Source organism: Schistocerca serialis, chromosome 9, assembly GCF_023864345.2.
Source record: "Schistocerca serialis cubense isolate TAMUIC-IGC-003099 chromosome 9, iqSchSeri2.2, whole genome shotgun sequence".
NCBI classification, from domain to species: Eukaryota; Metazoa; Arthropoda; class Insecta; order Orthoptera; family Acrididae; genus Schistocerca; species Schistocerca serialis.
Genome location: NC_064646.1, coordinates 310,890,658 through 310,915,883, shown reverse-complemented (window position 1 = coordinate 310,915,883; position 25,226 = coordinate 310,890,658). Strand labels below are relative to the sequence as shown.

The following is a 25,226-nucleotide window of genomic DNA, read 5'->3' as shown; positions in this document are numbered from 1 at the left end:
ATTTCGCTCCAAGACATGACTGGCGCAAAATTACCGATGTTTCGGAATTTTTTGAACGCATTTCGTAATTTCTTTTTCACATTTAGAACTTCGTATTAACCCCTTGGCGCTGTGGTGGTCCGTGCACGAACACCAACATGCTTACGCATAGCGTTTCTACCTTCAGCCGACCGTTTTTAATCGCGAGTTGAAACTTTTATGCATCTTCCCACTTCGACCACAGACGAGACGCATTAAACGTCTTTGAGCCACCCAACTGTTCGAACGTAGGCACAAATGATGTCTCGTAGACGTAATGCCACCCCATATAGAATGTCGCACTAATCGGTTCTTCAATAACCATAGTCAAACACCATACTGCATGCACTGTTGACTGCATATCGAGAGTTCGTGTAGAAGTTTTGCTGCAGTTATCACGTCCCGCATTCAACATTTCCTTTTACTATGTTTGATCGGGGGTCCCATACTAATTGTTGTGTTCCGTAGCAATTATCAGTTGTTCATTGGCAGCTATCAATCGTTCCTTAATGATTATCTAGCAGTAACATTTTAATTAAAAAGAGAATTTTTTCTGGCTTAACAGACATTGTCAGCTCCTAAATAAACAGCGATACACAGGGTGCGTGGTCATAAATCGAACTCAGAAATCTGTGCGCTTTCGCTAGTCTTTGCGCGTGTTGTGATGGCTGTAAGTCCAGAACTAGCACACTATTCAGATAAATTGTTGTGGTTCGGCATATCGCAAGCAGAGTACTTGGATAATTTTGTCCGGTTATTTGATTCTTTTGACGACAACTGTTTCCATTTAATGTCGGTAGAATGTACCTCCTCATGTGATTTCTACTTTTATCTCGATACAGCTTACTGACGAAGATGAGAAACGACATGTACCATGAGGCATGCCTGGATTTCTCATATGGTACTGCACAAATATCTGGATTGGCGACCTAATGGAGTTGCCCTTATCAGGCAGCCAGAGACATTCATAAACGCATACTTACAAATGCTGGAAACTGAAAGATTAGCTGCCGGCCGGTGTGGGCGAGCGGTTCTAGGCGCTTCAGTCTGGAACCGCGCGACCACTACTGTCGCATGTTCGAATCCTACCTCGATCATGGATGTGTGTGATGTCCTTAGGTTAGTTAGGTTTAAGTAGTTCTAAGTTCTAGGGGACTAATGACTCATGTTGAATCCCACAATGCTCAGAGCCATTTGAACCATTTTTGAAAGATCAGCTACTTTCTGACTTACCTGTATTCAGCTGTCACACAGCACAAAATAAATAATACCTCAGCACTATTAACTTGCAGAAAGAGTAATTAACTTCCCGTTCATTTTTTAAAGCGTAGATAAAGTTTTCCACAGACAGTTGTCTGTAATTCGAATCTCGTCTTCAGAGTGCTGCCCTCAGTCTGCAATACTTCCTACGGATCGAAAGAAATACCAGAAAATAAAATAAACAACGAAACGCTTACGTTGCTCAGATTCTTTATTTAAAAGGGCAAAGAATTGCATACAAACATTTTGTTCGCGTTACATATACCAGTGATGGAACTCAGGACAGTAGAGAGTCCAGTCCTTAGACGCCAGATGCAGATCGGATCCAGGAACGCAGATTGCCGACGTTAGAGAAGACACCGGGGGTGGCCTCGCACCTTGAACTGCCCCAGGCGACGATGCCCACCTGGTTGCTTCCGCTGACCAGGGGACCACCAGTCACCGATGCAGACGCTCTTGCCGGCCTGGCCGGCGCACACCATGCGGTCGGTCACAGTGTTGATGTTGGCGAAGGTGTTCCTGCACGTGTTGCGGTCCAAGATGTCCACCTTGAGCAGACTGTTGGCGGACGGTCCATCGGTTCAAATGGTTCAAATGGCTCTGAGCACTATGGGACTTAACTACTGAGGTCATCAGTCCCCTAGAACTTCGTACTACTTAAACCTAACTAACCTAAGGACATCACACACATCCATGCCCGAGGCAGGATTCGAACCTGCGACCGTAGCGGTCACGCGGTTCCAAACTGACGCGCTTAGAAGCACACGGCCACATCGGCCGGCACGGTCCATCGGTGTACGTGGCTTCCCAGCCAGTCACCGTCACTCCGAGACCACCTGGTGGGTCGTAGTTGTCACTGGCGAGGCCCACTGCCTGTGCGTTCGAAACCAGCAGAGATCCGGATACCTGAAAATCAGGAAAGAAACAATGCACGTGTGCTACATCGAGCGATGTGGGTTCTGTAACATAACATGTGGGAAATGAATATGAGTATATTAAAATACCATTCTCAGTGTATTCTGAAGACGGCATTTCACGACAGGGGAGGAAGGGTTAATTGCTGTTTTAACACAAAGTTAATCCAGGACACATTTAGCATATATGAGTGTAATCATTAACTGTTTCACAGATACACTGTCCCTCTTCAAAAGTTAGAGAATGTCTAAGGAGGAATGTTCAGTATTCACGGTTATGAAATCATCATCGTCAGTATTTTGCCCAACGACAGGTGTTCAAATGAGCTCTCCTAGCAACTCTGTCATTTGTTACACTCTTCGTTTTCCCATAATTGTTTTCTATTCTGGTACTATCCTCCATCTTGTACCATCTGCATCCTATTCTTCTTCTTCCATTGATTGTTTCTGCCATAATGTCCATCAGTAAACTATCTCTTCTCAGCCGAGCCTAAGATAATTTTATGAAGGATATCATATTTGCTGCTGACTGCAGAAATTATTTATTTCACGATTCTAGTTTCGAGCTTTGGGCCATTCTTAAGTGATACTGCAAATTATTTTGCTTCATCATCACGTCAGTTTTTAAATCCTACGGCGAATATGACGTCATTTAAAAGAAATCTACATGACTATGAACCCTGATCATGAGAAGTTATCCCACAGCCAACTATGTTTCTTCTTCGTTAATATCCTTAAAATTTTTTTCTCTCTTTCCACATTCTCAGTTCTCACTTTGTCTACTCATTTTATCCTTTCTATCTTATCCAAATTTCTCTTTCCTCCGTGTCCGTCTCTTGGCTCCATATAATGCCATGCTCGAAATAAAGTACTTCGTCAGTACCTTCTTCAGTTCCTTGTCCATACACCCGCATAGGAGCCTGTGGTTATTTTTTAATTCCTCCTTAGCAACGGTCGTATGCGTTTTCGCCTCATTATTAAATCGCATATCTTCTGTGATTATGCTTTCCAGATATTTGAAAGCGCTAACTTGGTCTATATGTCCCTATTATAGCTTTTTAGTTCTTATCACCATGCATTTTGTCATTCCCTTCGTAATCCTCATTCCGAATTCTTTACGGATCTCATTTATTTCGTTTCAATCATACTACTTTCGCTGTCTGACATTAACGCCTCATCATCTTCAAATCGATTACATTCTATCCTCCCCCACCAACTAACAGTGGTCTTTTTTTGTCTCAAACATTTCTGAATAATAGGCGCCATACAAATGTTAAACATTGTTGTGGAGAAAACAGTATTGTGGACATACAGCAGGCTTGACTCACTCCCATTCAAATTTTGCGTTAGTATGTCATCTCATTTCCGCCGCGCGGTATTAGCCGAGCGGTCTAGGGCGCTGCAGTCATGGACTCTGCGGCTGGTCCCGGCGGAGGTTCGAGTCCTCCCTCGGGCATGGGTGTGTGTGTTTGTCCTTAGGATAATTTAGATTAAGTAGTGTGCAAGCTTAGGGACTGATGACCTTAGCTCTTAAGTCCCATAAGATTTCATACACACACACATCTCATTTCCAATCTGTAGACGTATTTTGTATTGTAGGTAAATATTCTTAATCTATCATTTATCCTTACAGTCGACTATCCCTTCCATAGAATGTACACCAATTTATTCCATAGTACGCTATCAAAGGCTTTCACCAAGTCAACGGAAACAGTATAAACATCTCTTCCACTTTGAAAGTATCACTCACCTATAGTTCTCAATTACAACTCTTGTATCGTTCCCTCTTCTAAAGCCGTAGTGTTTCTTTGCAAACCTTTTTCCAGTCTTCCGTGAATTCTTCCATTCATCACCCTTAGTTGAACCATTGCTTACTGGGAAATGAAATTAACGGCTCTAAAATCGTAATATTTCTTGATATTTCCTTTCTTCACAAACAGTGTCATACCTTTCGAGAGAGTCATGTGGCAATTCGTCTATTTCATATATCTTATTACATAGACCGGATAACTCTTTCACAACACTATTCCCTCGGCTATTACATAGACCAGATAACTCTTTCACAACACTATTCCCTCGGCTCTTCGAGAGAGTCATGTGGCAATTCGTCTATTTCATATATCTTATTACATAGACCAGATAACTCCTTCACAACACTATTCCCTCGGCTCTTAAACAACTCTGCCAGTAATTCACCAATTCCACTTCCTTTATGATTCTTCATCTCTCTTAAGGACCCTCGCACTTTCTCTTCCAAAAACAGTATCCTTTCTCTTCTTCTATGACTCACGTCTTCTCTTCTAATTCAGTAGGAGAGGGTATAGCATAAAAGATCAATGACAGCAAAAAAAGTCTAGTGAACATAGGCTACAAAATGTATACATTATGAGCTATTTTGAATTTTTTGGGGGGAGGAGGTAGTACGCACGAAAACAATTCTCTAGTAAACATTGGCATAAAAATGCATTCTTTAACGATCGCAATACCAAGAGAGTAGAGTGCTTTATCCCCAACTTTCGAAAATATTGTTATTTAGTCATGTACTTTATATTTCAAATTCTTGAAAAATATTTGTTGTTTTTAACTATTTCTTATAATACATTCAAAAACTGTTCAATATTTGTTAAACGTAAACCAAAAATTTAAGTCTGAGTAGCGGGTTTGAGTTTTCGGATCATTTTAGTGTTCAGGACCCTTCTTACACATATGTACATCTTTAAATAATGTGTTAAGAATCAAAGTCAGCGTCAATTAACGAATTTATTATTTTTAAATTTTTTGTAGCGGTCATAAAGGACCTCTCCATACGATGTACACGTTACAGAAAAAACGGTTGTATTCGTAAGACTGCGCTACAGGATATTTTCAGGTTCTGGACGCTACTTATGGACTTGGAAAACTGTACATATTTAAAAAGCATGATGTTAATAAAGGTTCATAATAATTAACGAAATTAGGTTCCCCTTCTATTTTTTAGTCGTGGGCATAAACAACAACCTCCCCCCACCCCCCGCCCCGCACGACAACCCTGGAATTTCCAACGGTTCAATTTTGCATTGTTGTTAATGAACTAAATAGGGCCATTTCAGGAAGACTGCTGGAAATTGCAAAGGAATGACGGCTGGTGCTTCAACAGGCAAAACAGACAGAAAGTTGTCAGTCTTCCGACTGGATTGATGTCTCCCCTCCCCCCCTCTCCGCCCCCCCCCCCACACACACACTATTTCCTCCAGCGCGCCAGCCTCTTCATCTCAGAGTAGCAATTGTAACGTACGTCCTCAATTCTTTATTGGATGTATTCCATTCGCCGTCTTCTACAGCTTTTACCCTCTACTGGTCTCTCTAGTGCCATGGAAGCTATTCCCGGATTTCTTAACAAAGTCTTATCATTCTGTCCCGTCTTCTTGTCAATGAATTCCATGTATTCCTTTCCTTGTCGATTCTGCAGATAAACCTCCTCATTAATTACCTGATCAGCCCACCTAATTCTCAACATTCTTCTGTAGCACCACATGTCAAATGCTTTGATTCTCTTCTGTTCCGGTTTTCCCACAGTCCACGTTTCACTACCATACAAGGCTGTGCTCCAAACGTCCATTCTCCGAAATTTCATCCTCTGATTAAGGCCTATATTTGATACTAGTAGACTTTTCTTCGCCTGAATGCCAATTTTGCAGTGCAACTCTGCCTTTAATATTCTCCTTGATCCGTTCCCCATGGGTTATTTTGCTACCTAGGCTACAGAACTACTTCGAAGTCCCCAATTGTGATATTACGTTTCTGACTGTTTTATTTTCTGTTAAGTCTCAATACTTTCGTCTTTCTGCGATTTACTCTCAGTATGCACTCTGTACTCATTGGATTGTTCGTTTGATTACACAGATTCCATACTTCTTCATTTTCACTGGAGACAGCAATGTATTCAGCCAATCTTGTAATTGGTATCCTTTTACCCTGAATTTTAATTCCATTCATGAAGCTTTATTTTGTTCCCATCATTGCTTCTTCGATTTATGTACTGAACAGTAGGTGCGAAATAGTGCATCCCTGTCTTATACCCTTTCGAATCCGCTCAGTTCGTTCTTAATCTTCCTGTCTTATTATTCCCTCTTTGTTCTTGTACATATTGTATGCGAACCGTCTTTCCCTACGGCGTACCCAAATATTTCTCAGAATTTCGAACATCATTCAACATTTTACGTTGCCCAAGGCTGTTTCGGAATCAAGAAATCAAATGAAGCATTTCATCTATTACCGATGGTTTTTTCGCAGTTACCATTCTTGGATCCTTGTTTTATATTCCAACGTCTATGATTGCCCTTTATACAGATGTCCATTCCTCTACAACTGAACTGCCTACTGAGCTATTCGTTATCTCAGTGTCTATAGCACCTGAGATCTTCAAGCTTATCTCTTCAATTCTTAGTACTTCCGTATCCCACTGCCTTGCGCAATGATTCTTCCTGGTCATTCCCTCAAATTTCACCCTTCTCTGTATTGCGTGCTACTATCGGACCACCGCCACCAATCGGACTCGTTGGCTTGAGGTCCGTCACATGTACATGCTACTCATATTTACAAAACGCTCACGCGACAGGCTTCAATAAGGGGAGGAAATGATGTTGTAGTCAAAGAACAGAAGAACTATATCAACAAAAAGAATTTTTATGAGAAACGTGGCGGCATCATGCGTGACACCAAAGAGAGAGGACCTGCCAACATCTTAACTCAGGTGACCTAGACAATGTTCAGATGTTGTATTAAATCTAATTGAGGCATTTACCACACACCTGGACAACGGCAACATCGTAGTCCACGGTATTTTCATTGTACGATGCGTGCATGTAGCCAGAGCTGGCGCTTCTGACGAAACCGCCGCTTCCATGCGTTGAGGTGCCGGCCCGGAAACTGATCAGAGAGAGGCTCATGCCGTCCACACAGTGAGCAGCCGTCAGCGCCCAGTTGGAACTGATGATGGATGCTCCACAGATGTGCGAACCGCCGTACTGGAAAGACAGTTGCCACGGGTAGTTGGCTATGTTGGCAGAGGATCCTCCAATGATGCGGCCATTACCCTTGCTCCACAGCCTGGCCGGAGTGGGCAGAGCTAGAGCAGAGCTCAAAATGGTTCAAATGGCTCTGAGCCATATGGGACGTAACTTCTGAGGTCATCAGTCCCCTAGAACTTACAAATACTTAAACCTATCTAACCTAAGGACATCACACACATCCAAGCCCGAGGCAGGATTCGAACTTGCGACCGTAGCAGTCCCACTGTACCGGACTGCAGCGCCTAGAACCGCACGGCCACCGCGCCCGGCTAGCAGAGCTCAGCAGGCACACAAGGAAGATGGCCAGGCGCTGCAATGTGGAAGTTGTGACTGCCAGAATGTCCGCCCTCGCCCTTTATATACCATTAAAACTGCAGACATGGATGGGGTCGACGATCTTCATATATCGTTTGTGCGGCATCATTATCCTGATAACGGCCAAAATAATTACGTTCGACTTATGAAGTGATTATTCTCTCACAATTGTGGTCATATTATTCAGTCACGCACAGCAGGAGTGATATTTTATCTATTTGATGAGTCCTTGAAACGAATATAGATGATGACGGTGATTGGGAGAGATGTTCTACGTTCTGCTTGATTGGTTCTTGTAGCATACGGTAATTTGTCCACTAAGTGTATGATAAATGTCTATTAAGAGAGTACATAACTACGCCAGATAACTTCAGTTACTTTATAATCAGTCACATTCTGTAAGTAGCTCTTAATAATTAACACACAGCACTGTATCTTCCGTTCCTTCAAAATAGTGTCCTGTTGGACTTATTAGCAATACATTATTCATGGACCTTAATATGGACATTGTAAGCAGCAGTCTTAGGTTACTCGCAGATGTTGTTGCCGTTTATCGTCTACCAAAGTCATCAGAAAATCAAAACAAAATGCAAAACGGGTTAGAAAAGATATCTGTATTGTGCGAAAATTGGCAGTTTGCCAACAATGAGACGTGTGCGGTCCTCCACATGGAGGGGAGGGGGGGGGTCACGATAAACGAATTAAATCTAATGGCCATAAATTCAGCTACATACCTAGAAATTACGGTTATGACAAACTTAAACTGGTAAGAACTCGTAGAAAATATTGTGGGGTAGTCGAAGCAAAGTCTGTGCTTTATTAGAAGATGCAGCAGATCCACTAAATAGATTGCCTACACAACACTTGTCCGTAATCTTTTGGCGTACTACTGCGCGGTGTGGGATCCTTAACAGATAGGATTAACGGAGCACATCGAGAAAGTTCAAAGAAATGTGGCACGTTTTGTATTATAGAGAAATAGGGGAGACATTGTCACCGACATGCTACAGGATTTGGGGCGGACATCATTAAAAAAAGGCGTTTATCGTTGCGGCGGGAAAGTTCAACCTCCAACTTTCTCCTTCGAAAGCGAAAATGTTTTGTTGACGCTGACCTACTTACGGGGAAACGATCACCGTAATAAAATAAGGGAAATCAGAACCCGCTCTTCCAGATTGGAACAATAGAGAACTGTTGTAAAGGTGGTTCGATGAACCCTCTGCCAGGCAGAATATTCATGTAGATGCAAATGTAGATATAGGACGTGTGTAATCTTACAACGATGTATTGTGCTGTTTACGACTGGATGCATTTCCGTTAGAAATGAGTTTCGATTCATAACGAAGTTAAGTTTCTTTTATGTCGAATAAAACTTTAATTCCAAATAAACCTTTGGCGGATTTCCGGTAGATACGCCTTCAGACATTGTAATTTCTACTCAATATAAACTCATTGTAAACATACGTTAGGCCTTTGCATATATAAGTTACTGCTAATAACACGCACACTGATGAGACCATTGCCAGTCTCTAACACAGACCTATCTTAGCAGAACAGTTATACAGAGAATTACAGATAGACTACCGTCACTATAAAATCACGGTTGTCAAAATGTTCTCTTTGTGCTGATTATTAGTGAATGTTAAAATTGACCTCCACTTTACAACTCATCGGCAGTGCAAGGCGAATATGGTACAAAACACCAAAACCGTTGCCTTTGGGACACAGTCATACCACAGCCAAATACACCACTGCAGCAGGTGCATGAGTATTATGTCGAACATGAGTTAGCTGTTCATCAGCCGCTATGCCTTAAGGCTGAATTTTCAGGTTAATTAAGTTAATCTTTTAATTTAATCTGTAAATTTCATTGTATAATGTAGGAGAAATTCTCAAATGGAGTTCTATATATATGTTGAAAATTCTTAATCACGCTGTTTTCTTTGTTTTACACTCACTTTCTATTTAACTTTGCATTCTGTGTCCCTAAGAATAAATACTACTGATTAAGATAAGTACCACAGAAGGGCCCCGTCCTGTTAGGAAAAAATGCATCTATGAGGGCATATGAAAGAAGCGTCTGAAACTACGAGAATTTGGGAGACTAGTTAAAGGATGAATCCAACTCGTAGTATGACTCTAAAAGGAAATAATTAAACTTTAGAATGTATGATACTTGGTTCTTAATCGTAAATCCACGACAGTAATGCTCGTCGACTGATGTTAAAAAGGTTAATTGTTTTAATAATATACAATTGTTATTTGAGATTTCTATCTTAGAACTGTTCCTCCTCTGTCATTTAGTTATCTGTGTGTACTTTTCTTTACAAATGTTGGCTTACTTTGTTCCATCCAGGACGTAACTGCCGTTCTTGAGTCAGGTATAGAGATATGCAGTCCTCTCAGTTCGATAGCTGGCATGCTGCAACAAATCTCTCCATTATCATTACATCTTAAGTAAGATTTTCGTCTTTGATCACACTTCTTTTGCAATTGAAATCCTTCCTGTAAAATCCAAAATAATCTAACTGCAAGAACAACGTCCAAAACGGAGGGAATTTCAGTAAAATTAAGTTTTGGTTCAAATGGCTCTGAGCACTATGGGACTCAACTTCTGAGGTCATTACTCCTCTAGGACTTAGATCTAGTTAAACCTAGCTAACCTAAGGACATCACACACATCCATGCCCGAGGCAGGATTCGAACCTGCGACCGTAGCGCCCCGCGGTTCCAGACTGCAGCGCCTATAACCGCACAGCCACTTCCGCCGGCTTAAGTTTTGGAAGGCAAATTTCACGTATTTTGCAACCATTATTTATCTTCCCCCGGGGAGTTACGAAATTGTGTAAATCAGAACGAGGATCGACATAGCACTAACTCTCAGAAAATGTTTATGCCTTCAAGAAACTTATTCACATCTTGATTCAATATGTTTACTTACCAATTCCCGCAACAATACTCTGACCTTAAAACCCATTATGACTAGTTTGGACACAATAATTTTATTCTCCGTGAAAATGGCTCTGAGCACTATGGGACTTAACATCTGAGGTCATCAGTCCCCTAGAACTTAGAACTACTTAAACCTAACTAACCTAAGGACATCACACACATCCATGCCCGAGGCAGGATTCGAAACTGCGACCGGAGCGGTCACGCGGTTCCAGACTGAAGCGCCTAGACCCACACGGCCACGCCAGCCGGCGTTCTCCGTGAAAGGAGATTCGTATGCATATTGCACATAACTGAATATTACATATCTACCAAATGAACTATTTTAACCCGAGTTCAGGGATGTGAACAACATTGACAAGGGTGTACTCTGTGGAGCAAAGTAAGTGCAGCAGACGCATTCACTGAACTATTTCTATTTATTTTATCAGTTCTGAAATAGGTTTTATGCGGCCCGCTACGAATTCCTCTGCTGAACCAACCTCTTCACCTCAGAGCAGCTCTCGCAATTTAGACCTCAATTATTATATGGATGTATTCTAAATTCTGTCTTCCTCCGTTCTTTTTACCCTCAGCAGCTCCCCCTACTGATGTGGGCCAAATGTTTCTTTTCCCTCGGATGCTGTGGAGGAGGTCTATTTCTCACCATATCAGTCCACCTAATTTTCCGTAGCATCACACTCAAATGCTTCGAATCTCTTCTGTTCCGCCCTTCCCACAGTCCATATTTCACTACCACACAATGCTGCCCTCCAAACTCAAAGTCTCAGAAATTTGTTCCTTAGATGAAGGCTTGTGTTCGATACTAGTAGACTTGACTTGCGCAGGAATGACCTTTTTTCCAGTGCTTCTCTACTTTTTACATCCTTCTTGCTCCGTCCATCATGGGCTGTTTTGATACCTAGATAGAAGAATTCCTGAGGTTCGTCTGCCTTTAACGCTTAACTCAGATGTCAAGTTTCTCGCTCTTCTCATTTCTACTATTTCTCATTTCGTTCGTCTTTCTTCATTTTATTCTCAATCCATATTCTGTACTCATTATGTTCTTCATTCCAACTATTATAATTCTTCCTACCTCTCACTGAGACAGCAGTGCCATCAGCAAATCTTATGAGTAATATCCTTTCTCCTTGAGTTCTAATTCCACACTTGAAACGTACTTATATGTCAGCCATTGGTTTATATATGTATAGATCAAACAGTAAGGTAATCTGAACACTCTTTGTCTTCCTGTCTTATTGTTCTGTTTTGTTTCTTGTACATTATATTACCCTTCTTTCCCTACACCCAACCCCTATTTTTCTCAGAATTTCGTAAATCTTGCACCATTTGTGATTGTCGAACGCTTCTTCCGCGTTGAAAAACCCTACCTAGGAACGTGTCTAGATATTTTCCCAGTCTTGGCTCCAGTGCCACCTGCAACCTCATGTTGACCTTCTGGTTCCCTTACCTTTCCTAAAGCCAATCTGATTGTCATCCTACACATACTCAGTTTTCTTTTCCATTCTTTTGTTTATTATGATCGTTGTCAGAAATTTGAGTGTACCAACAATTAAATTGATTGTGTGACAGTTCTCGGACTTATCGGCTTTTTCTATCTTCGGAATTTTGTGGATGATGTCTTTACTAAAGCCGGATAGTACATCGCCAATCTTATACATTATAAAAGCAAATCTGAATGGTCATCTTGCTGACACTGCTTTCAGTGATTTTAGTGACTTTGACGGACAGTTACCTACCCCTTCTTCATTACTTGATCTGAAGCTCTTTTAAATTCTGACTCTATTACCGGACCCCATGTCTCTTTCCCATCACGTTATCAGATTATTCCTCTCACTCAAAGGGGCTTTCAATGTACTCTTTCCACTTATTTCGCCTTAGCTTCAGTACACTGCCCATTTATTTCATTACGGAGTGGCTTCTATTCCTGTAATGATGAATTTACCTGAATATTAGTCTTCCTCCACTCTCATTTCCATTATCGAGCCCATATTCTCTCGTAAACCTTTCTTCTCCCACTTCCTCTATAACAGCATGCGTGTCTCCCATGACTGTTAGATTTTCACTCCCTTTGTGTACTGAATTACCCATTCATTATCCCAATAAACTTTCTTTCTCTCTTCATCTCTTGTTTTCAGCATCTGGATTTATACCAGATCTGTTGTTGTTGGTTTCATGATTATGACGAGAACCGCCCTAGCACTGTTCACTATAACTCATTCTGACCTACCTTCCTGTGCATAACGAACACTACCCCATTACATAATTTTCTGCTGTTGTTGATATATCCTTATTCAACCAGAAATAAATGTTTTTCCCCTTCATTCCCACCCTCTATATCTAGATTGAGCGTTAACCTTTCCCTTTTCAGATTTTCTGGCTGCCCTACCACATTCAAACTTCTGACTTCCTACACACCGACTTCTAAAACATTACCCGTTCATTGGTATTCCAACCTCTTTCTCATGGTCACATCGCCCCTGGCAGGCCGCTGCTAGATATCATAATGGGAGACTAGTCTGGAATTTTTTACCAAAGGGAAAATCATAAAGACGCTTTTTCAAATCAGGTCACACGTCCTGTGGATACCCATTATTTGTCTTTAATGAGAAATATTCCATGGGCTTCTGTGTCCCTATGCCGTGGATCATTACTGATTTTTTCGCCTTTTAGGGGCAGATTCTAAATGTAAACGAAAGAGAGTGCCCTGAACCACTGTCCGCTCCTCCTCCCTCTTTAACAAGGCCGTCGTCAGAACGGGGGTGAACCCTTACACCAGAAGTCTTCGGCTGCCATTGCTGATAATTTTTATACAAAATTGAAGCAGCAGACGTTTTCCAACAGTGGACCCAAGAGGTTCTGATTGATACTCAAAGGTGGTACCCTCTCCTTTATTTTTCTCTGGGCGTTCGTTACGTAACACCTGTCCAAGTTGCTCGTCGAATATTTCACGCAGATTTTTTTTAATTACGGAGGGCAACTTGCCCTCTCGCTAAACATGCTGAGCTCCCGCGCGCCACAAAGAGTTGTCCCTGGATGGATTACAGAGTACTGGTCTAATACATAGATATTTCGGTCTTTGCAAGTCAGACACTTGAAGCTGTTAATGTGTGTACAAGGTTACATTGTGTTATCAACCGAAGATCGCGATGCCACACCGATACGACAGTCAAAAGCGATGTCTCCGTGCAGTTCTAATGGTAGATGGCAGGTGGCCCTGAAGATAAGCCCTCTCAACATCGTCGCGCCATTGCACGGCACAAAGACAAGCTTGGACTCAGCTCTGCTTCTATCTAAAACGAGCTGTGATGAAGCACTCATAATTATCGAGTTAGGACGACAGTGCTATTCGAGTCTTAGGTGTTGATGTACTTCTGTAAATGTTGCACTTGTACTTCAAGAGAAAACTTTCTAATTGTGCGCATAAATTGATACTTTACAAATCAAAGACAATAGTGCACATTCGAAACTCTCATGTGTCAATGGATTGTATAATTATCATTCATGCACTAAAGTTAACATATATTTCATATGTTGTAGTTTCGCTCAACTGTCTACCAGAGCAATCGAAGGACCCACGGTTATGATCAGACGATTGTAGTTACGTCACGTCTTAAAAAATGGCAACGAGAAGTCCCGCCTAACCTGATCGCTTTTTTCGCCTGCCGTCTTCCCTGTGTGTGAGATGTATATGTATTGTTCCTGATTGCTGCTGCCCTAATTTTTCTCATTTCTGTTGCCTTACGTTTCTTCATTCGGGTTACAGTGTGTCTTAGAATACTTCACTATGTCTGAGCAACCACAGGAATAGCTTTAAGCGGTACTGGACACTTTCAGGATCATCAGGTTGATTGCCTGCTGCTCACTGACAGCCAGATAACATCTTTACTAAACAAGCAGCACCCCGCTGGTAGCTGCTCTTAGATTTCGCCCATACCACAGCCAGGACGCAGGATGGTCGGACTCAACGGGGCAATCGCAGGCCCACATTGCTGCCTACAAAATAACAACGACGCAGGGCAAAGCTACCTGTTGCCCACCATTGGTCCAGTCGCGGATCGCCTCTGTGTACTGCTCCGGAATTTTTTCGTATGAGGCAACAGTCTGCCCGGACAGTCAAACAGTGGAGAGCAGAAATCAGGAATCTAACCACACATTTCAAGCTTAAATTGTCTTGTGGAATTAACAGCAGTGGGGTCATATATCTGAATGCTATCACACGAAGAGTATCAGACACACTCATTCTCGATGCTATGTTCAAAGGGCTACTCCCTGATATTAAATCAGTTCTGTCTGTTGTGGACTCTCAAACAGTTGTGTACTCAACAGAGATTCTTTAGAGCCTCCATTTATTTCAGTCGTTCAGAGTGCACCACACGATCTGTCTCTAGTGAAAAACAGTGTTCAGGTGTTTCAAAATAAAAGTAAAACAAGCAGTAGAAGCGGTACAAGTGAAAACTACGGTGTCACTCTTGTGGTAAATGGCGTTTCCTACAAATTTATGTGACGAAATCATGTCCGCAGTGCTTTTTGAACAGGTTTGGAAATACTGTTCTTGTCCTAATGCAAATTACCTTCGATGTGGACGCGCCTGCCACATTCAGTTAGTGTGTTCGCGTAGTAAGCAAGGTCCGGGTATCAGCCGCTGTCACGTGAGACCCACGGCGGCTTTTTGTTCAGTTACGAGTGGAAAAAATAGCCAGTGGGACACTGGTGCTTCTGTTTCCCAGATAACTAAAGACACGTGTGACAGAACTGCTAGCCCACGTAGCCTATTTCTATTTTGACTGCCTACTATCTGCATGAAATTCAAGTCCTTGGCGTGTGTAGTTTGCCAGAAACGTATCAGAGAGTAATGAAATATCTGAACCGGAGATAGGAAGGGCTGGAGACTATGAAGCACACGCAGCTGCGATGGACAATGCGCAGCCACGAATTTTTTGTGCACGGCCAGCCCCGTTGCAAGCTGTGAATTGGTTGCTCAGGAATTGCAAAAATGGAGGAGAGAAAGAGGATATTAGTGGTTTAACGTCCCGTACACAACGAGGGCATTAGAGCGTAAGATAAGATTAGAAAAGAATGGAAAAGGAAATCGGCTATGCCCTTTCAAAGGTACCATCTTGGCATTTGCCTGAAGGAATTTAGGGAAATCATGGAAAACCTAAATTTGGATGGCGGTATGCGTGTTTGAACCGTCGTCTTCCCGAATGTGAGTGCACTGTGAAACCCAATGAATTGCAAACAATGACCACAACTCGTACCATGTCATTCTGAAGAGCCACAAACAATCCAGAGCTAATTGAGAGCATCATGACTGATACAGGGATTAGTGATCACAAGGTCATTGTAGCTAGGCTTAATACCGTTCCTTCCAAATGGCTCTGAGCATTATGGGACGCAACATCTTAGGTCATATGTCCCATAGAACTTAGAACTACTTAAACCTAACTAACCTAAGGACATCACATACACCCATGCCCGAGGCATGACTCGAACCTGCGACCGTAGCAGTCCCGCGGTTCCGGACTGCAGCGCCAGAACCGCACGGCCACCGTGGCCGGCTCCGTTTCTTCCAAATCCACCAGAAACAAACGCAAAATAATTTTATTTAAAAAAGCGAATAAAATGTCACTAGAAGCTTTCCTAAGAGAGAATCTCCATTCCTTCCGAACTCACTATGCAAATGTAGACGAGATGTGGCTCAAATTCATAGATATAGTAGCAACAACATGTGAGAGATTCATACCTCATAAATTGGTAAGAGATGGAACTGGTCCCCCATGGTACACAAAACAGGTCCGAACGCTGTTGCAGAGGCAACGGAAAAAGCATGCGAAGTTCAGAAGAACCCGAAATCCCGAAGACTGGCTAAAATTTAAAGACGCGCGAAATTTGGCACGGACTTCACTGCGAGATGCCTTTAATAGGTTCCACAACGCAACATTGTCTCGAAATTTGGTAGTAAATCCGAAGAAATTCTGGTCGTATGTAAAGTACACAAGCGGCAAGACGCAGTCAATACCTTCGCTGCGCAGTGCCGATGGTACTGTTACCGACGATTGTTCCGCTAAAGCGGAGTTATTGAACGCAGGGAAGACGAATGGAATATTCCAGAATTTGACACACGAACAGCTGCTAGCATGAGTTTCTTAGAAGTAGATACCTTAGGGGTTGCGAAGCAACTCAAATTGCTTGATACGGGCAAGTCTTCAGGTCCTGATTGTATACCGATTAGGTTTCTTTCAGATTACGCTGATGCAATAGCTCCCTACTTAGCAATCATATACAACCGCTCGCTCACCGGTAGATCTGTACCTACAGATTGGAAAATTGCGCAGGTCGCACCAGTGTTTAAGAAGGGTAGTAGGAGTAATCCATAGAACTACAGATCTATATCATTGACGTCGGTTTGCAGTAGGGTTTTGGAGCATATACTGTATTCAAAAATTATGAATCATCTCGAGGGGAACGATCTATTGATACGTAATCAGCATGGTTTCAGGAAACATCGTTCTTGTGCAACGCAGCTAGCTCTTTATTCGCACGAATTAATGGCCGCTATCGACTGGGGATCTCAAGTTGATTCCGTATTTCTAGATTTCCGGAAAGCTTTTGACACCGTTCCTCACGAGCGACTTATAATCAAGCTGCGGGCCTATGGGGTATCGTCTCAGTTGTGCGACTGGATTCGTGATTTCCTGTCAGGAAGGTCTTAGTTCGTAGTAATAGACGGCAAATCATCGAGTAAAACTGAAGTGATATCAGGTGTTCCCCAGGGAAGCGTCCTGGGACCTCTGCTGTTCCTGATCAATATAAATGACCTGGGTGACAATCTGAGCAGTTCTCTTAGATTGTTCGCAGATGATGCTGTAATTTACCGTCTAGTAAGGTCATCCGAAGACCAGTATCAGTTGCAAAGCGATTTAGAAAAGATTGCTGTATGGTGTGGCAGGTGGCAGTTGACGCTAAATAACGAAAAGTGTGAGGTGATCCACATGAGTTCCAAAAGAAATCCGTTGGAATTCGATTACTCGATAAATAGTACAATTCTCAAGGCTGTCAATTCAACTAAGTACCTGGGTGTAAAAATTACGAACAACTTCAGTTGGAAAGACCACATAGATAATATTGTGGGGAAGGCGAGACAAAGGTTGCGTTTCATTGGCAGGACACTTAGAAGATGCAACAAGTCCACTAAAGAGACGGCTTACACAACACTCGTTCGTCCTCTGTTAGAATATTGCTGCGCGGTGTCGGATCCTTACCAGGTGGGATTGACCGAGGACATCGAAAGGGTGCAAAAAGGGGCTCGGTTTGTATTATCGCGTAATAGGGGAGAGAGTGTGGCAGATATGATACGCGAGTTGGGATGGAAGTCATTAAAGCAAGGACGTTTTTCGTCGCGGCGAGATCTATCTACGAAATTACAGTCACCAACTTTCTCTTCCGAATGCGATAATATTTTGTTGAGCCCAGCCTACATAGGTAGGAAGATCAATAAAAATAAAATACGAGAAATCAGAGCTCGAACAGAAAGGTTTAGGTGTTCGTTTTTCCCGCACGCTGTTCGAGAGTGGAATGGTAGGGAGATAGTATGATTGTGGTTCGATGAACCCTCTGCCAAGCACTTAAATGCGAATTGCAGAGTAATCATGTAGATGTAGATGTAGATGTGGGATTACCTGCCTTATGCAAATTAAAATCATTTTTTTTATTTATTAAGTTGACTGTTAAACTAATTCTTTGCCTTCTTGGAAAATAGATTCCCAAAAGGAAGAGGTCGATGTTTAAATATTCACGCACTATAGTTCAGCACCTGAACCGTATGTATACAGTGTTCTGCCTCAACCTTGTATAGATACGGGTCATTTCATAAAGTACAGTGACATGAAGATTTTATCATCCACCTCTTCCTTTTGGAAACTTCTTTTCCACTATGTCACAGACATAAGATTAACCTACAACTCAATACATAGGGATGATGTTTTTAATTTACATAAGGGATGGAATCGCACTCTTCGTGTACTTAAGTTCCAGGTAAGTCGTCAAGGTGTTACCGCCGCCGAATATACATCGATAAGCAAATCCAATATCTGAACGCTTTCACCACAGGTGGCGCGTGTGTAGGAGTGCCTCTTAGCCACCGACCAGCATCTGTAACCAGCGAACGCTGTAGAGCCGCAGTGGAGCGTTTAAGGTCAAGATAGCCACGCTGTCAGTCTCTCGACTTATTCTGAGGATAGCCAGACGTTACTCAGCCAAAATATTACTCGAAAATGTATTGTTTGCTGGCTGCATCACCGAAATTTAATTGATTACGCATTACACCGCAAATAGATAAAAATCTTCACAGTTGGGTGATATTCTCACTGCAGGTTGTAAGCCTGCTGAACTTTTAGCTAATTCAGACTGCTTGTTCAAAGTTGAAAGATAGCAGTGCAAATCTTAATTTTCAGGGAAAGTAGATACCACAGACATTAATTTCTACAACGACGAGTAGAGGGCGCTCCAGAATACACGTCGTCTCCCTCACCACCACAGGGCCATCGAACAGCGGTCGACACAGAGCAAGGGTTGGACTCACTCTGACCCAATTTGTGACCTCCAATGAAGCAGTTAACATAATCTAGAAAGGACACCACTTCTACGCAAGTCTCAGGTGGAACTTTTCTTTCGTAAATGTCGAAATTGTACTTAAAGAGAAGAGTTTATATTTTTCAGAATCAAATGATGCTGTATTTATTCAAAGACTGTTGTACATATTCGAAACTCTCCTGTGTCGATGGACTGTATAATGTTACCTAACTCATTTTATATCCATATAATAAAGTGAACTAATGTTTCACATATTATGATTGTCATAAGGCATCTCCCAGAACAACTGAAAAACCACAGTTATGACCGAAGGACTGTAGTTTCGTCAGGTGATTACATATATAAAATTCATTAACAAATGATATTCTGTTATATAAACAATATTTTTACAATAAGATGGAATTTTTTTACAACTTTTCTTACATTTACATCTACCTGTCCTACATTTATATTTACTTTTCTTTTATTCTGACTATCATTATTGTTTTACAGTTTCCATGATTTTAGGGATGATGCTTATATATTTATACAAGCACTGACGCGACAAAGAAACCGTCACACGTATTGAAATACTGAGATATGTAAACGGACAGAATACGGCGCTGCGCTTGGGCAACGCTTATGTACGGCAGCAAGAGTCTGGCAGAGTTGTTAGATCTGTTACTGTTACTACAATCGACCTTTCGAAGATTTAAGTGAGTTTCAATGTGGTTTTATAGTCGGCGCACGAGCGATGGGTCACAGATGATGGTTTGTAGACAAGATGCCACACCACATGGTATATCGGACTAACCGGTTCTTCAGTAACCATAGCGAAACACGATATCGCATGCGCTGTCGACTGCATACAGAGTGTTTGTGCACAAACTTTCCTGCTGTTAACACGTCCCGCTCTCAACATTTCTCTTTACTATGTATGATCGGGAGCTCCATACTAATTTTATGTTTCGTAGCAATTATCAGTTGTTCCCTAGCAACTGTCAATTGTTCCTTAATAATTATCAAGCAGGAACATTTTAATTAGGAACACACATTAACCGATACTAAATACGCAGCGATACGCACTACAGAGTGCATGGTGGTAAACTGAACTCGAAAATCTCTTTAGACATGCTCTGTTTCGCTAGTCTTTACAGATGATGTGATTGCTGCAGAGGCAGTACAGAGGCACTAGTCAGATAAATAGTTGTGACTCGGCATATCACAAGGCAGTTCGGCTGCCAGAGTTCTTGAACAATTTACTACGGTTATTTGTTTCTTTCGACGACAGCTGTATCGTTTTAATGTTGGGGCGCTCTACCAGATTGATTGTCCTCCTCATCTGACTATCACTTTTATCTCTATAAAGCTTACTGACGAACATGGGATACGACATGGACCATGAGGCATGCCTTGTTTTCTCATATGGTACTGCCCCCCTGCACAAATGTCGAGATTGGCGCTCTAATGAAGTTGCCTTTATCGGCCTGCCAAGAAACATTCATAAACGCATACTTACAAATGCGGGAAACTGAAAGATTAGCTACTTTCTGACGTTAATACCTGTATTCAGTTGTCGCACAACACAAAACAAAGAATACCTCAGCACTATAAACTTGCCGAAAGATTTATTTATTTCCCATTCCTTTATCAACGCGTAGATGAAGAAGTTTCCCATAGACAATTGTCAGTAATTCGGGTACCTCGTCTTCCGTGTGTTGTCTCCAGTTGGCAATACTTCCTACAGAACGAAAGAATTACGCTAAAATAAATAAAACAAGGAAACGCTTGCGTTTCTCAGATTCTTTATTTAAAAGGACAAATAATTGCACATAAACATTTTGTTCGGATTACATATTCCAACGATGGAACCCACGACAGTAGAGAGCCCTGAGTCCTTAGACGCCAGATGCAGATCGGATCCAAGAACGCAGGTTGCCGACGTTGGAGAAGACACCGGGGGTGGCCTCGCAACTTGAACTGCCCCAGGAGACGATGCCCACCTGGGTGCTTCCGCTGACCAGGGGACCACCAGAGTCTCCGCTGCAGACGCTCCTTCCGGCCTGGCCGGCGCACACCATGCGGTCGGTTACAGTGTTGATGTTGGCGAAGGTGTTCCTGCACGTGTTGCGGTCCAAGATGCTGATGTCCACCTTGAGCAGACTGTTGGCGGACGGTCCATTGGTGTACGTGGCTCCCCAACCAGTCACCGTCACTGCGAGACCACCTGGTGGGTCGTAGTTGTCACTGGCGAGGCCCACTGCCTGTGCGTTCGAACCCAGCAGAGATCCGGACACCTGAAAATCAGAATAAAACAATTCACATGTGCGACATCGTGCGACGTGCCATCTGTTACTTAACGTGTGGGAACTGAATATGAGTGTGTCAAAATACCATTCTCAGTGTAATCAGAACATTCTGTCAGGAGATGGCATTTGACGACAGGGGAAGGAGGGCTGATCGCTGTTTTAGCACAAAATTAATCCACTACACAGTTGGCATATATGAATGTAATCATTAACTATTTCACAAATACAGTGTCCCACTTCAAAATTTAGAGAATGTCCTAGGAGGAATGTTCAGTATTCAGGGTTATGCAGCCATCATCGTCAGTATTTTGTCCAAGGACAGGTGTTCAAAGGAGCTCTCCTTCTAGCTCTGTCAGTTGTTACCCTCTTCATTTTCTGATAATTGTTTTCTAATGTCGTAATATCCATCATCTCGTACCTTCCGCAACCTATTCTTCTTCTATTCATCGTTTCTTCCATAACATCCAACAGTAAACTTCCCGTTCTCAGCAATGTCCACGACAATTTTATGAAGGACCACATATTCTCCACTGACTGCAGAAATTATTCATTTCACGATTGAAGTGTCTGGCTTTGGGCCATTATTAAGTGGTACCGCAAATTATTTTGCTTCACCATCATGTCAGTTTTTTAATCCAGCGGCATTATGCACACATCAATTTTAAAGTCTGACATGAGACGAAGCAAAACTGTTCGTAGTACTACTTGCAAATGGCCCAAAGGCGAAACTGCAATAGTGAAAAAAATAATTTCTATAGTCAACGGCGATTATGAAGTTGAATACTACATTACTATGAACTCCAATCGTGAGAAAATATCGCGAAGGCAATTGTATTTCTTCTTCTTTTTATCGTTATTTTTTTTCTCTCTTCCCACATTGTCAGTTCTCACTCTGTCTACTAATTGTATCCTTTCCATCTTCCTCCAAATTTCTCTTTCCTCCGTGTCCATGTCTTAGCTCCTTATAGTGTCATGCTCCATTTAAATCATCACGTTAGACCCTTCTTCAGTTCCCTGTCCATACACCCGCATAGAAGGCTCTTGTTCTTTTTAAATTCCTCCTTAGCAACGGCTGTATGCGTTTTCACCTCGTTATTAATTCGCATGTCTACTGTGATTGTGCTTTCCAGATATTTCAAAGCGCTAATTTGGTCTATGTGTTCCTATTATAGCTTTTTAGTTCTTATTTCTAATCCACTTATTAGCATTTATATGTCTTTTTCTTCTTGATCTTCTTTCCGAATTCTTCACAGGTGTTTATTCAATTTTTTTTCATGTCCTGATTATAGTACTTTCGCTGTCTGCCAACAACACCTCACCATCCTCGAATCGAATACATTCTATCTGCCTGATCATGAAGTAATCTAACTGAAAGTAGCATTCACTATCATTAGCTGAAGTTTATTGCACAACTCAGGTAACCTTTCTCGTCCTAATTGCAACTGCCAAGCCCATATATTGCCATAACGGTTTCTCCTACTTCTTCCATTATAATCGCATTCCCACAAATCAGTTCCCCAAGAACGCTCTACTAGAAACCATAAGGCGGCATGTGGAGTTTATACTAAAGTAGAGCTAGATGCTTCCCATTATAGATACGTCGTTTAGAAAGAATGTCTTGCTTAAAAAATTGTGACACACGTAGAAGTTCTGATGAGCTAATCATTTAGTAAGTCTAACTTTGTTTTTCTGCTGCTTGCGTAACTATATATACAGACAACCTCCTTAATGCACGTTACTTTCTAGAAGCTCCATTACAGAAATAGTATACAAATTTCAGTTGAGACTAGGAAATTGAGTACAACAGAGACTTAAGAAAGGGAGACAATGTATTGAACGGTTGTCTTTTCACAAGGCCACTTACAGGTTTCACTCATTTAATTTGTGGAAAAAAGAAATAAAGCACCTCTAATTCACCGACTGGAAAATTGAACACCTTTCGTCCAGAATGCATTAACTGTCACTTGAATCTGAGGTACATTGTTATAGTCGTAGGGACAAAACAAAATATTCCTCACCACTGACAAGTAATGAGAAGTGCTGTAGTGATGAATAATTCAAAAAAATTGATCAAATGACTATGAGCAGTATGGGACTTAACATCTGAGGTCATCAGTCCCCTAGAACTTAGAACTACTTAAATCTGACTTACCTATGGACATCACACAGATCCATGACCGAGGCAGGATTCGAACCTGCGACCGTAGCGCTCGCGCTGTTCAAGAGTGAAGCGCCCTAGAACCGCTCGGCCAGAAGCCGGGATTAATAATACCTGATGACCAATGTTCTGAGTCATACCCCAGTCCCCTTGTAGAAACTAGCTGATGCAGAGTTTATGTGTCAAGTGTGTTACGGTAGCACACAATTAATATGCAAGATTAGGACTCTCTAAAATCTACTAGCTCTGTACTGCGTGCTACTATCGGACCACTGCCACCAATCGAACTCGTTGGCTGGAGGTCCGTGACATGTAAATGCTACACATATTTGCAAAACACTCGCGCGACAGGCTACCTTGTTGATGTAAAATGCTTCAATAGGTGAAGGAAATGATATTGTAGTCAAAGAACAGGAGAACTATGAAAACAAGAACAATTTTTATGATAAACGTGGCGGCATCATGTTGTACAGCATAGAGAGAGGACCTACCAACATCTTAACTCAGGTGACCTAGACAATGTTCAGATGTTGTATTAAATCTAATTGAGGCATATACTACACACCTGGACAACGGCGACGTCGTAGTCCACGGTATCTTCGTTGTACGATGCGTGCATGTAGCCAGAGCTGGCGCTCGTGACGAAACCGCCGCTTCCACGGGTTGAGGTGCCGGCCCGGAAACTGACCAGAGAGAGGCTAATGCCGTCCACACAGTGAGCAGCCGTCAGCGCCCAGTTGGAACTGATGATGGATGCACCACAGATGTGCGAACCGCCGTACTGGAAAGACAGTTGCCACGGGTAGTTGGCTATGTTGGCAGAGGATCCTCCAATGATGCGGCCATTACCCTTGCTCCACAGCCTGGCCGGAGTGGGCAGAGCTAGAGCAGAGCTCAGCAGGCACACGAGGAAGATGGCCAGGCGCTGCATTGTGGAAGCTGTGTCTGCCAGAGCGTCCGTCCTCGCCCTTTATATACAATTAAAACTGCAGACGTAGATGGAGTCGGCGAACGTCATATCTTGTTTACGCTTCATCGTGATCTTGATAACGGCCAAAATAATTACATGTCCAAAATAATTACATGTGACTAATGAAGTGTGTGTGTTCTCGCAACTGTGATCTTACTATTCAATGACGCACAGTGGAAGTGATATAACTTTTATCTATTTCTTGACTCCTTGATATGAATATATATTACGACGGTGATTCGGACGGGGGTTCTACCTTTTGCTTGATTTGTACTAGTAGCAGCGTAACGGTAATTTGTTACCAGTCCACTAAGTGTATGGTAAATATCTATTAAAAGAGTACATAACCATGCCACATAAATTCAGTTACTTTATAATCAAAGTCAGATTCAGTAAGAAGTTCTTAATAATTAATCCAGAGCACTGTATCTCTCGTTTCTTCTATATAGTGTCAATGGACGTATTAGCAATACATGTTTCATGTAACTGAATGTGGTGTGAATTTTGTGAAGATACTTAACATACACGATTCTGCCCAATTCCAACCGCACATAAATGTCTGTTAAATATCAAACATATTGTTTTATCCGCTAAGACATTAATAACCGAAATTGAAGAAATTGCTCCTTGGCTTAGAGGCGGCATCGTAATTTAAAGTGGATAATTCAACCTATGGACGATAATACACATACACCAATCTGCAAA

At 42.0% G+C, this 25,226-nt stretch overlaps 2 protein-coding genes across 2 annotated transcripts; both read right to left on the bottom strand.

Annotated features, from left to right (window-relative positions):
• Window positions 1-1,625: 1,625 nt before the first annotated feature.
• LOC126419571 (trypsin Blo t 3-like) lies at window positions 1,626-10,535 on the bottom strand. The gene is made up of 3 exons (XM_050086759.1): window positions 10,500-10,535; window positions 2,078-2,184; window positions 1,626-1,836 (listed from the first exon to the last, which is right to left on the bottom strand). The coding sequence occupies exons 1-3, from the start codon at window positions 10,533-10,535 to the stop codon at window positions 1,626-1,628; spliced, it is 354 nt and encodes a 117-aa protein (XP_049942716.1).
• Window positions 10,536-20,950: 10,415 nt separating this feature from the next.
• Window positions 20,951-24,482, bottom strand: LOC126419570 (trypsin delta-like). Its single transcript, XM_050086758.1, has 2 exons — window positions 24,117-24,482; window positions 20,951-21,381 (listed from the first exon to the last, which is right to left on the bottom strand). Exons 1-2 carry the CDS (start codon window positions 24,480-24,482, stop codon window positions 20,983-20,985), a joined length of 765 nt encoding a protein of 254 aa, XP_049942715.1. The 3' UTR covers window positions 20,951-20,982.
• Between the last annotated feature and the right edge of the window lie 744 nt (window positions 24,483-25,226).